Below are 14226 nucleotides of genomic sequence, written 5' to 3'. Positions count from 1 at the left end.
GGGAGTATAGCATCTGGGCTACTGGAGGACAGTTTGGACTTCCCTTGAAGTAGAGCCAAGAGGAAGAGGATCAAAAGTGTGCTTGTAGGATGGATTTTGTATCTTATCTTAGGTGCCCTTAGTGTCTTAGGTGGAGGGTGAGACTGAGGTAAGGAAAAGGAGGGTATGAACCCAGCTGTTTGGTGAGAGTTTGTACCCCAGACAGGCAGTCTGAGCACTCCTGGTGTAGGTCTGGGACCATGGCAGTAGAGTTCCAGCATTCTCAGCCAGTTTTTGAGGCTACAGCACATACAGGGCAGTGAGGACACCCATCAGACTGGCTGGATGTCTGGGATGAGGGCGGGAATGGTGCCTTCTCCAGTGCCCTTGCCTCTGGCCACTCTCCCCTTGGCATGGCCTAGGGGTCAGTTTTTGTGGTCAGGTAGGAGCCCAGCTCCTTGTTGCAAAGCAAAGTACTGGAACTGTAGGGATGACAGCTGGGCTCTGGCTCCTAGGGTCTGTGAGTGACCATTCCCGCTTCTCTATTCCCTGGGCCTGGGGATGCTTTTTTTTTTAATGATTACTTCTTTACGTGTAGAAGTTAGGAGGTTAATTTTTTATTGTATGCATTTGTTGAAATTTACATTTGGAGAGAACATGGAGGTTTTGCATCTGTAGAGTTAGAGTGGACTTCCTTAAAAGTTGCAGTGACTGCTACCATGATGGAGGCTACTTAGGTCTCTTAACTGTGTCTGGTTTAGGGAAGCAGATGGAAAATAGAATTTTGAGGGAAGGCACATTCAGTACATATTTTCTGTGTTTCAGATTTAATATCAGGACTGCCTAAATTACAATTTTCTGTCCATTATTTGTTATCATTTTGAACCTCATCAAACGTGTGCACAGGGTTTTATGGTACTGTAGGTCTTTTGTTTTGCCTTGTCTTTCATATTGTATTATTTTTCTTCCCTCCTTCCCCCAGGTCTAACTGTCATTTCTTGTTGTGCACCTTTACATTTGTTCTGCTTTTGATGGAAAGGAAAAACTTCCCATTAAAATAAAATGTGTGATTACAGTTGAACTCCCTTCTGAACTCACATTTTATAGATAAAAATTCTTTGTAATAAATATATAGGTTTGAAAATTCTTCATCTCAGTATCTTTCTTCTCATTTAAGATATTTTCTTTGCTGAGTTCTACAGAGGCTTTCAGGTTTATTGTACCTTTCTTACATTTTTATCTGTAAGCCTAAACCCACTTGAATATGTATGGTTGGGTCCATATTCTGTACACCTTGAAATTCCTGTTTCCTTAGTGTTCCACGAGAGTAAATTCTTCTATTTATCTATGAATTCTGATAAATGTTATTTTTTCCTCTCCTTCTTGCTCTAGCCATTGGCATTCTTAGTTTCATGGCTGTCTCTTTCTAAATATCCTTTCTCTGGCAGAGCTGAGTAACTCCACTGAATTATTGTGATGTTAATTTCTCACCATATGCTCTGGACTGCTCCAGGATATTTTGCTGTTGAAAACTGTTCTACTTTAAAACTTTGTGAGTTTTGTATTATTTTGGCAGAGACAATTCAAAATTTTATCGCTAGGATTTTGTAAATTACAAACTGCTTTATAGCGTCCTTCCATATTGGCTAGATGATTTCTTACCCAGGTGTTTGACTTCTATGGGAGTCTTTGAACTTTGGCTCTGGTATTGTGTTTTTTGAATTCTTTGCTGTGTCATGTTGGAAAGTCATGACTGAATCAAAGTCCTTTTACTGTCTGTGAAGCTTATTATTTTATTAAAGCAAACTGTCCCAGAGACTTCCAATCAGGACCTGTCAAGCTCAGTACTTCCGTTTGATAGTCCAGACCTGGCTTTGAGGTTTTAAAATTCAATATCTGTCTTTGCTGCCACAACAACTTTATGTAGGAAAAAAGTCCTCAGTCACTAAAAATTGACTTTAAACCAAAATATATTTATCTCTTTGACTTACACTCCAAAATTCTTTTTGAAACTTAAAGAACATTAATTGAATGATTTGTAAGGAGACTAGAAGTTAAAGAACAGTCATGAATTCACTTTTCCAGCATAATCCAGTTTCAAGTCTGTATTTTCTAATTTATCATAGACTTTCATAAAAATGTGCAGTTTATAAACAAATTTTCATTTCATTGTGGTTTAAACAACAGAATTTGAAAGTAGTATATACCTTAAATTGAAATAATTGATACAAAGTAAGTTGGCACAAACTCATCAATGCAGAAGATTTATATTTGAATTTTTCTAAAATGCTGCAAGATAGTTGATAGAGTTATTTTTTTACTTGCATGAAAATTGTTGGCAGAATTAACTTAGTCAGCAATAATTCTGGAGTTCTGGCTGGTAAAGATTTGTTTGCATACTTTGTTTTTATGCATTCTTCAGTAGCCCTAAAATCACATGAAGTATCCTGCGAGCATAGTATTACTTTGGGTATAATTTTTGGTATTTTTAACTCTGATGTTGCTGAGCACTCCACAGGTATGCTTCTTTAATCTTCTCATGGAGTTTACCAGTTCCGGTTTGACCTGGCACAGCAGAACATCTTCTTAAATGTACTCTGTAATTCTGGGCTTCGGAAGGCAAAAATCATGGGGTCGATGATCGCATTGCACATTATGAGTGTCCCATTCACATGGAAAATGGACATGTAGCAGGCACAGTAAGGGTTATGTGGGCAAAATCTTGCTAAGAGGATGTGAAGAACAAATGGGGCCCAGCAGCAAAGGAAAACTCCAAGAAAAATAGTCAGTGTAATGGCTCCTTTCATGTTAGTTCTCTGATGGACTGTGCTGGTCGGCAGTGAGGCGATCTTTTTAGCGTGAGATCGAGCCAGCAGGAACATATGGACATAGAGACACAGTATAAAAAACATCATTAAAGGGAACAGGATGGTGAAGGGAATGACTGTTGCTGCTTCATAGGAGAAGAGGGCAATGGCAATGCTACTGCCAGCACAGAACGTCCAAATGATTGCCAAGATAACCAAGGCCCTTCTTAGTGTCATGATATTATGGTACCGTAAAGCATAGAAGATAGTAATGTATCTGTCTGCTGCAATAGCTAACAAGCTGAAAATTGACCCCAGTAAAGACAGAATGAACATGGAATCCATGGCATCATCCAGCTTTTTCTCAAAGTCCCCACGACGTGTCAGGTACCCCATTTTGCACAAGATGATAAAGATGTTCTCCAGAGTTTTATACAAGCTACCTAACATATCTGAAATAGCTAAACTGCAAATGAAGAAGTACATGGGCAAATGCAATTTCTTATTTCTAACAACAGCAATAAGGACAAGAAGATTTTCTAGTATTCCTGCAGCAGCAACAGTGAAAAAAACTTCCTCTGGAACCACGACTGGGGTGCAGTCAGTGGTATTTAAGGAGAAATCACTTCTGTTTTCAAGGGAAGGAATGTTTGTCTGCCCTGCATGTTTGATTAGGTTGGAAGGTCTCCCAGTGGTCATTTCTTCTGGTTGTGGAAATTGTTGTGGTTGAGGCTTGGCTTTATTCTGAAGTTGACCTGTCAGTCAGAACGTTCTTCTTTTGACGAAGGCTTTCTCCTTCATCTAGAGCAATTTTAAGACTCAACTGAAGTGTTTGGAATTTCTCCTACAATAAAACATGTAGAAACATAAATATCAAGTATGAATTTACCACACAGATATGGCAAAAATAGACATTTGAAATATTACCTATTGCAATGGAATGCATGTATATCATCATCTGAGAGAGGCAAAGTTGGTTTGGATAATATAAGAGCTTCTCCGCTGTTTCACTGAGCCTTAGAGGAAAACAAAGTGTACATTCTCTTTTAGCTTCAAAGTAGTTTTAAAAGATATATGTGTTTTTCTTTACCAATGAGCAGCTCACGTTTACTGAAACTGATCTGACAGACTTCAAGCGTTTGGCAATCTTTACTGGCCCAGCTGTTTGCTTTGAGAAAGTCTGGCATTTCTCACAAGATTTGCAGTATTATTAGACATAAATAAGACCAATGCCAACATAAACTGTTGTCCAGAACAGTAACATGTTTACCACTGCAATGTTGATGGTGAAATGAAATGCCCTCAATTTAGATGTGAACATTTGTAAATATTGATGATTTTAGAGGCACGTTAGATGCCAGTAAGACGCTTTCGTTTCATTTAAATTGAAACTGTCTTTGGATTTGATGAACACATTTCTAATGCAGATTAAGATTCAATGTATGATCTTTTCTTGGCTGTTTTACAAATGCCTAAATAACCAAATGTTTATTTCAGCACCAAGATGATGTTTTCCTTTCTCCATAATGATCCTGATCTACACTACATTATAGAATACAGAATTCTTTCAAAGGATTAGGCTTTTTAGGCTTTTCATTAGTGTATAAATAGATATAATATTAATTTAGCTGGAATATCACCCATAAACAGTAAGACCCACTTTCTCTTGTCTTATTTATAGCCCTACTTGTGAAACACAGATGCTGTTGCTATTTGGGAAGTCCCTGTTTTTAAAGGACTGATATATTCTCTCTCTGTTTTTAAGTTTAAAACAGCTTTGTTTGACACTTTCACACCAAGAAGTCTCTAAATTCCTTCAAGCATTTGTTCACAGTCAGGGCTGCCAAACATCATGATCCACTCTGTTACTGTTTCAAAGGGAGATTTCAAAAGTTCTAATTATTTTGTACACAAATAATGCTCTCTGCAAGTGTCAATGGCTATCTGTAATTGCGACAGCTGAACTTGTTCTTGAATGTGATTGGCCTTCATGCAGATGAATGTGTTTGTTTGGCCACTTTTCAACAGAAAACAAGTTTCTGACCTGGGTTTGCTAATGTTACCTGTTGAGACTGTTAGTAAGATGCTACTTGTGGTGAAGAATGCTGAGACTTGGGCAAGCAGCCATCTTGAATTCAACTGAAACAAGTTCACTTAAGAGAAAACATTCAAAAGAGTGTCCATGCTTATCTGAAAATAAAGGCTGTGTAGTGGAGTAAATGAATGATATTGAACTGCAACAAGCATAGACATTCCCAAAGACAGTTAGATCAACATCTGTTGGGTTGTGAAAGAAAATTACTAGCAAGGATAAGAAACTCAGTGCTGTCTTCTAATGATACGCTTCTCCTATTCTCACCTGGACCTGCTGTCAGTTTTATGATTTCTAATCCAGCAATCTGTTTAACAACTTAATTTTCACTCTTAATAGAAAGTCAACATTGACACTTCAGACAAAGCCTCATTTCAGTGGGATTTAAACATGACAATCAGTTGGCAAAAATGCATTTAAGTCACTACTCTTTCCGAACTGTTTTTCAATAATGCTTCTTTGCAGGTAGAGTCATATTGCCAAACTAATATGCTGACAAACATGAGTGTTCCTTCACTGAAAAATTACACTATTATGAATGGCATGATATATTACATCTGCTGCTTATAATTTTACAGTAACTTCATATTAAGTATGGCATTTGGTTAGAGCAGATATATAAGGGCTTTTGTTCATTTACAGTACACTGAATAGTTACATTATACAACTTATTGCTGTTTTCAAACAATTAACAAAAAGCCAGAAAAAGAAATTATTGTTTCACAGATTCTAATTCCAGCATGTATACATAGCTATTGCATACTATATTATTAGGGTTCCATCAAGGATCCTCCAATTATCTCTTTTTCTGATACTTCAGTGTGTTGTGTAGTCATATTTCTGTCTTAGACCTCCAAGACAGAAATATCTGTGTATTCAATGTTGTACACAAGTAGTAAATCCATTGCTTGAGCTACACAATATACATTATATCATACATCTCCAGTAAGTTCCACATTTACAGGTTTCTTTCACTGCTACAGTTCTACCAGGTAGTATGCATGGAGCAGTGTACGACAGTGAGACTGCACACAGGGTGTAAAACTGTTGTGAATATGATAAATGACCTCAGTGTGTCCTAAAAACTAATGGAAAAGAAGACACCTTGCAGCTTGGATGCATATTTCCACTGGCTATAGAAATTAAAGCCAAGGTCATTTCACACAAAGCTACGGATAATCATCAGGTGAAAAAAAGTTTACTGTCCTGTGCTGTTTGCACTATCAGAGACAGCTTGGATGCAACAGATTTTCCATTTTTCCCAGTTTGCTTCATCACTGTATTGTCTAGATGAAGAGTTCAAGCCACTCACCCACAGTGCCCTCTGAAATACTTCAGCTTTATCTTTTGCAGGTATCTGCAAAACCAACCCTTTACAGCTAGTGTTCATGTCAGAACTGTTAAAAATACAACAGTTTAAGAATAAAAAAATGTGCCTCATACAATAATATTTTTTTCCTGGCAATGGCTGAACTAAATGGATTGTACTTTTCTTGAGGTCATTCACAGTCTAACAATAAGTTTTGCCTGACTGTAGCAAGAAATGTAAAACAGTTAAAAAAGGAATAAATGACAAAAAGAGCCTTTACATTTGAAACACATTTACAAATGTAGCTGTATCACAAAAATTGCAAAAACCTCAACTCATTCTTTTTCCTGTTCAAATTAGGTCCTGGAGTGAGAAATCAACAGCTCAATAACATTGGATATTCGGAAACATTATTTAAGTAGAAAGAGGCAGTTTCCTGAGCTAGTATAATGGGCAATGAGCTGATGGCAATAGTGAAGTTACTAAAAATGCATGCACTTGCAATATTATCAGCAATTTCTATTTGATTTGTAGTTATCAAAAACAAGAAAAAGCAGGAAACTGGGTGACTGGAAGCCAGTACCAGAAACTACACTGATGATATTGTACAAACTTAGAAAACAACTATAATTCGGATTACCAGTAAACTGTGTTCCTTCAGCATGATCATGTTTCAGCTCTTTACAACACTGACACTTGCAAAGCATGTTTTCATTGGTATATATTACACAGTTAAAAACCAGCCCCAGTACTTCAGCTTGTGACAAAGCTAAGAATGTCTCTGTGGGTGCCAGGAGCACCATACAGGATTAGCTTTGGACAAAAAGCTTATGTCTCTCCTTTGTGCCTAGTACCTATTAAATCCAAAAGTTTAATTTTCTCTACAGTAGAAAAGCAATGGCTGAGTACCTGAAAGGTCTGGGGGAATAAATCTGAGCTTGATTTTTTTTTTTTTAATTGGATGAAAACTTTTTCATTAAATAAATAAACAACTCCCTTCTCTGAATCCCAAGATGTTAAATAAACCATGCTTTTCAGCTGTCATAGCAATGAAAGTAATTTCAGCTGTGAACTATAATGATAAGATAAAGAAAATATGTACCCTAAATGCTGAGTAATTTCCCAGCATTTTTTATATCTATTCATTTTTTACTAGAAAACCATAACCATACCTCCTGTTGTTGGAGAGATCCCAAGTGGTATTTGCTGTTGAAATACCTGGCAATGAATAAAAATTGAGAGTATGGAGTAGTCTCTTCTGGTTTTGGACTACACAAGACAGCTGAGATAACTAGCTGCAATATGTTTCTAGAACCATGAAATGTATTAATTCCCTGAACTTCTATGGATATATATATATATTTAAAAAGTAATTTATTAGGAATGAAAAAGAACAAGTGTTTTTTTGCTTCAGCCACAGTATATATAGTATATTTCACAATCCATTCAGTACACACAGAAGTACTTATTTGTCACTTGAAATACCATGACCTTTTCTCAATCAAAAAAAAAGTCTCCATAATGTATTAATAAATGTATTCTAATGTCATTATCTCTAGCATGTCATCTCCAAAGCTGCCCAGTGTATAAACTCATTGTTTAAAATAAAAGTACCATGGGCATCAGGGCACCTGTTAATCCATCCAGCTTGGATCTCTTTCTGAAACTTGGTCATAGTGGACTAGCTATGTGTGACTGGCTACACTGGCTGGTGCTGCTTAGGATGACCTTCTTTTTCTGCAAATGACAGAAAAAGTCCCATGGATGAGAGCTACCTACTTTTTCAGTCACTTCCATTCAAGCTGTTACAATTTTGCATCATAATGAGTTTGACAAAATAAAAGGGACAATTACCTGTTCTTTTTTTTCCAGATTTTCCAGATGTACCATGAATAGAAGAATGAAACAAACTGCTTAAAAACATTGATGTGGTGGCCTAGTTTTTTAAGCTGTGAAACAAGTGAAAGTCCCATTTTTTTTCCAGGGAGGGCCCACATTTTCGCTACTCTTCCTTCTTTCACTGGCATATCTATAGAAACTTTTTTTCTGTTGCTCTTGTCATCCCTGGGCAGATTTAATTCTGTCAAGGGCTTTAGCTTTTCAAACCTGGCGCCTGGCTGCTCAGACAATTTCTCTGTATTCCTCCCAGGCTACCTGTACTTGCTTCTAAGCTCTGTACGCTTCCTTTTTTCCTTTTGTTGGAGTTTGTCCAGGAGCTACTTGTTCATCCACACAGGCATCCTGTCCTTTTTGCCTAACTTTGTTGGGATGCGTTGCTCCTGAGCTTGGAGAACATGATCCTCGAATATTATCCAACTTTCTTGGGTCTCTTTTCCCCCCAGGGCTTTATCCCTTGGTACTTTATCAACCTGATCCCTGAAGAGCCAAAGTCTGCTCCCCTGAAGTTCAGGGTCTTTTGCTGTACACTGTGCTTGCTCAACCTTCACCATGTCATGGCCACTGCAGCCAGGAATGCCTTTGAGCTTCATATTCCCTTGTTGGTGAGAGCACAGTCCAGCATAGCACCTCTCCTTGTTGGCTCCTCTATCACTTGGAGAAACATATGTGAAACACACTCATCTGCAGTTGTTAAACTCTTGAAGGAAACAGTTTCCTTAGATGGCCTGGATTTAAAATCCCTCGGTATTTATTGAACAGGCCCAAATAATGCAGGAAGCATCCGAGAAGTTACCACTTAAATTTAGTGGCAGCACAGCTCTTCAATGATGTGTAAATATTTCTACTTTTTGAAGCAAGCTGAGAAGTGAAACTTGGAGCATCCTTTTTTTTTAATTTCTGTGTGTGGAGGAGAGCTGAGTGGTAGCTTTGTGAGAGGTTATGGTTTCACAGCAAGCCCTGTGCCAGTTTAGCAGCTTGTCATGTAGAAAGGCAAATTTCCATCTCTCTCTTCCCATCTGCTCCTGCCCTCTCACTCCTGTTATAGCCCTTGAGCCTATCCAAAATAACAATCTTTAGTGTGTATATATCGTATTTTCTCCTTACACCATGGTGGGTACTGAAAACGGGGGATGCTGGTGGTGCCGGTTCGTGCAGGGGCTGCAGCACACCCTACTGACGCGCTAGGTAGCTGCAAGTTCCCATGCACAGCAGTTTGCTCGGGGAGAGCTAGCACTAACTTTGTGAGGTCTTTGTCAATAGCTACATTTTTACCAGTTCCAACCCCATACTGTTTCCATCCAACTCAAATATCCCTACTACAATAACAATCTTTGTACAAATTGCAGCATGAGTAGCTCTTGGCTGTGAAACTCAGATGCCATGGTTTCTCCCCTAGGGCTGATAAACTGGGTCCCTTCCTCTTAGGAATTTATTCAAGGCACTAAAGGCTCTTCCTTTGAGAATCCTGCTGAAAGTGTCGGATTTCCCCGCAGTAAGTGAGAGGGCAAAACTTCATACATTTGATAAGTTTATTTCACGCAAAACTAAAGAATGTCTTTGTTTTAAAATAGCATTTTATGTTATGAACAAAACAGCAGCTGTGATGGTAAAAACGTGACAACATCAATTTCCATCCTGTTCTGAATGTAAAAAGTCCCAGTTGCTAACAGGAAGTTCTCTTTTTTAGGAAAGGTCTCTCATACACGAGTTTCCCCTTCTTACTGCTGTGGGTACAGGCTAAAAAGAGTACCATGTGTTCAGAGAACAGTATGATACCTGGATGCTGCTTATGTTTCATTGTTCATCTGCTAATACCTCTATCTTCTCATTAAAGCAAACATATGTCATATAAAACCCTAAATTAATACAGAATACATCAGTTGTGGTATTGATATAAAGACAGTCCTTTTTCTCCTAAGTAATTTTTTTTTCTTAATTCTTTAAAATTGCATCCTAGGCAAAACAATATCAAATAGGCTATGTGAAAACTGTGATGAACCATTAAGATACTATGATACCTGGTGTTTCATCTTATAATTAGTTGAGATTTTGTGAACAACTCCAATTACATACTCTATTAGATCATTTATTCTTTTGCTTTGATCTCCCTCTAGTGTTCAACAAAATAGGGTTAGCCAGGTATTAATGGCTGGTTACAGCTATTTTGGTTCCACAAATGTGTGGACACTATGCAACATTATGTAGTCTAATCTCAAACTTATGAATTAGCATAAAACCTAGGTAAATGCTTGTTGTATACGGGTGTTCACTGCCATATATCGTGTTGATTTACTGCATCAGAATAACAAACATATGTCCCATATGATTTCAAGGTCTACTACTTAGAAAGAATTTTACACTGACAGAGACAATACTTCAGAAGAAAACAGCAAAGAGACAGAAAAAGGAAAGCTTATATGTATACAAAATAAAAGGAGAAAAAATATTGTTGCATCTAAAGCCATACATATACCAACTGGGCTAAATGCTAGCAAAATAATTCTCCCATAATTTTAACTGTGGATTCCTTATAAGCAGCATATTTAGAGTGAAATTAAGCTGCAAAACACACATGATGAAGTTTAAATTTATACATTGAAGAGAATTTATATATTAAGTTTTTTCCTGGCTTTTGAAACTACATAAAAGGAATTTTCTGACCAGATCAGAAACTGGACAGACTGGAGGTCTTGCAAAGAACGGAGACAAGAAAATGTGAAAGATGGGTTTATCTTATATGGATAATTATCCCCCCCCCCCCGATCAGTACAGAAATAACACAATTATGTCTGTGTTTTATGAATAAAGAAAAATGACACTTTCAGGAAAGTTTTCCTAATTTGTATTTAAGGTTAGATATATTCAATATGCCATAATTTTGTTGCCAACAACAAAAAATACAGTAAAGCATCTAAGCAAGGCAGAAACTTATCAGCCAGGGCTACTTCTCTTTATACAATGCTAATGTAGCTTCATGCAAAACATGCATAGCCTTGCATATTTCAGCAAAGATACTGAAAACAATAAAAGTGAAAATAACTAAGAAAAGATGGGCTGAGTTCTCAGTATACTTAGAAAAATCTTTATAATAGAAGGGAGGAAAAGGAATTATTTAGGATGTTTATGAATGTAATGCCAAAACCCATTAAAATGACAGTGAGAAAAATAAATTAAAGCTGAGAAGTCAGGAAACATCCTTTAATTGATTAACTGCTTGTGACAGTAGAGTTTTTCTCATACAGTTGCTGAGACTAAGCTTTGCTGATATCTCAAGTATCTGCAACTAAAATAAATTGCATTAAATGTTGGAGGTTATATAAAACCTCGTCTTGTCACAGGTACAGAACACAGAATGTGCACAAAATCATTAGTAAAATAACCCTCTTCATACCAAGTGTCTGTACAATTTATTGAAAATGAGCAACCTGCAAGGAGAAAAACTGGAACTTGTGTTAAAAATCAAGGACTGTAAAAGCACTAAAGCACTAGTGGCTGGTGTTTCGCTTCGTTATCCAGTACTTGCACTTGGAAGGCGCCTTCCCTTGTGTTTGTTTACTCTCCGTAAAGCTGCTGTTGCTTTGTAAAGTTATGATACATAAAGAAATATAATTATTAGTCTATTGTCATTTGTAGCAATATAATCTACATAAGGAAGAAAAAAAAACAACCCAGAAAGCTTTAGCAGACAACCTGCTGCACCTGCTGCAGGTAATTGCTTTGGAAGTGATGTGCTTACACCCTTCGGTCACATCCTTTGCTGTAGTAGATCAGTCACAATCCATTGGAGTCACTTGGTGACAAACTGCAATAATCAGTGTCTACTAAATAAGTTTCTTTATTAAGACTGTAGTAGGCTGATGGATGTTTTTTTTTTTTAAGTATTAGATACTGTGCTCCAGACTTCATAGTCTGCTTTCATTACACTGATCTTATTTGCTTCCAGAATAAATTAATTTTAAGCCTATATATAGCTGTAATTTTCTACAATGAATAAAGGATATTAGCAAATTTGAATACAGGAGAAGTAGTTCTCCGGGGTCATTTTGAAAATGAATCAAGAGACCTTCAAGTGACATCTCTGAGGCCACTGATCTGCTCTTATTCTTTCCAGTAAATCATTAAGTTTGCCAGTAAAAGTTCCATCATATAAATATCGTTACCAACAACCATCAAGGAAATCTGTACAGGAAAGCATCAAGCATTTCTTGAAAAAGAAGTTCTGCGTTTCTGCTTTAAAGAAAGCAGTCCTCCTACATGGTTTTAAGGAGCTACCCATCTTTTTCTCTGGCTGTGATTGCTCCAGTAGTTGCAAACAAAACATCAGTTTTTAAATGACAGAAAAATAAGGGTGTGGACTTATAGTATATCCCCTGCTGTTTAAGTGTGCCCAAGTGTAAATCCAGGTATGTCTTACTGAAAAAAAAAAAAAGTATGCAAAGTAAAGGAACTTCTTTCCTGAGAGCTACTTAAAAATATTATTGTGCTTTTTGTCGTGCTACTGAGCCAATATATTTACATCTTTTTAGCTAAAAAGTAAAACTAGTGAAAAGACAAAGATTGGATAAAATAAAAATGGATATATGTAGTAAATCTCCACTTACCTGCTAGTGAAACAACTTGTGAGTCTGTGTGCTGGTAACTCAGAGAATGATAACTTAGAAATGAAGCCAACGCAGTCTTTGCGTAAGGGAAAGATTGGAACATCTAAATCAAAGAGAAAGACAGTTGTCTCGTTGGCATAACCTTGAATTAAAATAAATCATCCACTGTTTCTGAAAACATTTATAAGGAAGGAAAGAAAAAAGAAAAAATGCCAGTCAAAGGGAAAATAGTCTATCTTCCAGGAGGATAACCCTTTCAGCTACTCCTGGTCTTTATAATCTCCTCTCCTATCATTTGGCAGACTGTATGTAAATCAAGGAGTCTAGTCACAAAAAGACTATGGTCTGTATTACAAATAGTGTTTAAATACTCAGGTAGATAGTTCAGCTTGCTGTCCACCAAGATTATTGTCACTGTGTGTTTTCTTCAATGTAAGACTTCTACTAAAGACAGAATTGGTAGCTGAACTGAAAAGTTAACAAGCTAGAGTGAGCTCTGCAGCACTGAAGTCCAACTGTACTAGTTCGGGTAAATTTAAGTGATCATTACGGAGAACTATAATTCAGGTCATGAAGATAAAACATGTACTGAGCTTTAACAATATTTCATGAAAAGGTGGTAGTCCCTATTACTGCAACACATAGTGAGGGAATAGCATGAGTTACCTTAGGGAAAGATTTCACATTTGGATGTATTAAATAGCAGTTAAATAGCAATGCCCAAAAGCATAATCATATTCTTAACAGTATAAATTGAGAATATTTGTTTTCTTTCAGGAAAACCAAACACAAGCTCAAGGCAACTACAGAAAAGGTGAATTTGGGCTCAGGGACAGAGGAAGTAATTCATCTGTGTGCAGAAAGACTGGTGAAAACACAAACCCTCTGCCATCAGCAGTTTGACAACTCCAGTGAGAGTTGAGTCCTTGGCATATAATAATTGGAGATGGGAAAAGACTAAGTGGCACATTGAAGGGAAGGTGAACTGCAGAAGAAAAAGAAATTAGGAAAAGGAAAGTATGTTCATCATATTTGAGTGTCTTTCAGATTTCCAAGGAGGGAAAATGTGCCTCACTCTTACTCTCCATCTTCAAATGCTCACACAGATTTCATCTTTGCTTTTTAACTTCCTTTTCTTCAGACCATTTGGACCCACTGAGTGCCATTATAATACACAAAAAAAATTAATAGTAACAGTGTGCATGGTATGGAAGTATAGGATGCATTCAAGAGACTGATGTCACAGGAGTGCAGAACATTACTTTTACTCTTTGTTTTCACCTGCCTTGTTCATCATTTGAATAACCTTCTTCACATATACCTAGTCATGGCCCTTGCTCTTGAGTGCCAGATCCAAGGGCCCTCATTTCATATCATGTCAGGCAAGACTCACCTTAGGAACTGAGGTTTTTTGCACTGCTTTGGACTTTAATATACTCATTAGGTGCCTTGAAAATTAATTGTGGAAGGCCTTTATTGTGCTGTGAATTTCTGTTTTGTACTAAGAGTACTGTACATAGCCTAGCAGTTTATTACGTG

The 14226-nt window shown here is 37.1% G+C and overlaps 2 protein-coding genes across 2 annotated transcripts in view; one reads left to right on the top strand and one right to left on the bottom strand.

Annotated features, from left to right (window-relative positions):
• Window positions 1-14226, top strand: part of RNMT (RNA guanine-7 methyltransferase) — a 126432-nt gene that overhangs the window by 90924 nt on the left and 21282 nt on the right. The window lies entirely within an intron of this gene.
• Window positions 2237-12733, bottom strand: MC2R (melanocortin 2 receptor). The gene is made up of 2 exons (XM_061357401.1): window positions 12688-12733; window positions 2237-3630 (listed from the first exon to the last, which is right to left on the bottom strand). Exon 2 carries the CDS (start codon window positions 3483-3485, stop codon window positions 2526-2528), a length of 960 nt encoding a protein of 319 aa, XP_061213385.1. The 5' UTR covers window positions 3486-3630; window positions 12688-12733; the 3' UTR covers window positions 2237-2525.

This window comes from Neopsephotus bourkii, unplaced genomic scaffold, assembly GCF_033783945.1.
Source record: "Neopsephotus bourkii isolate Nb327-2 ecotype Australia unplaced genomic scaffold, CSIRO-AGI_Nbou_v1 NB_894, whole genome shotgun sequence".
NCBI classification, from domain to species: Eukaryota; Metazoa; Chordata; class Aves; order Psittaciformes; family Psittacidae; genus Neopsephotus; species Neopsephotus bourkii.
The sequence above is the reverse complement of the archived record's forward strand: the minus strand, read 5'-3'. Positions and strand labels throughout refer to the sequence as shown.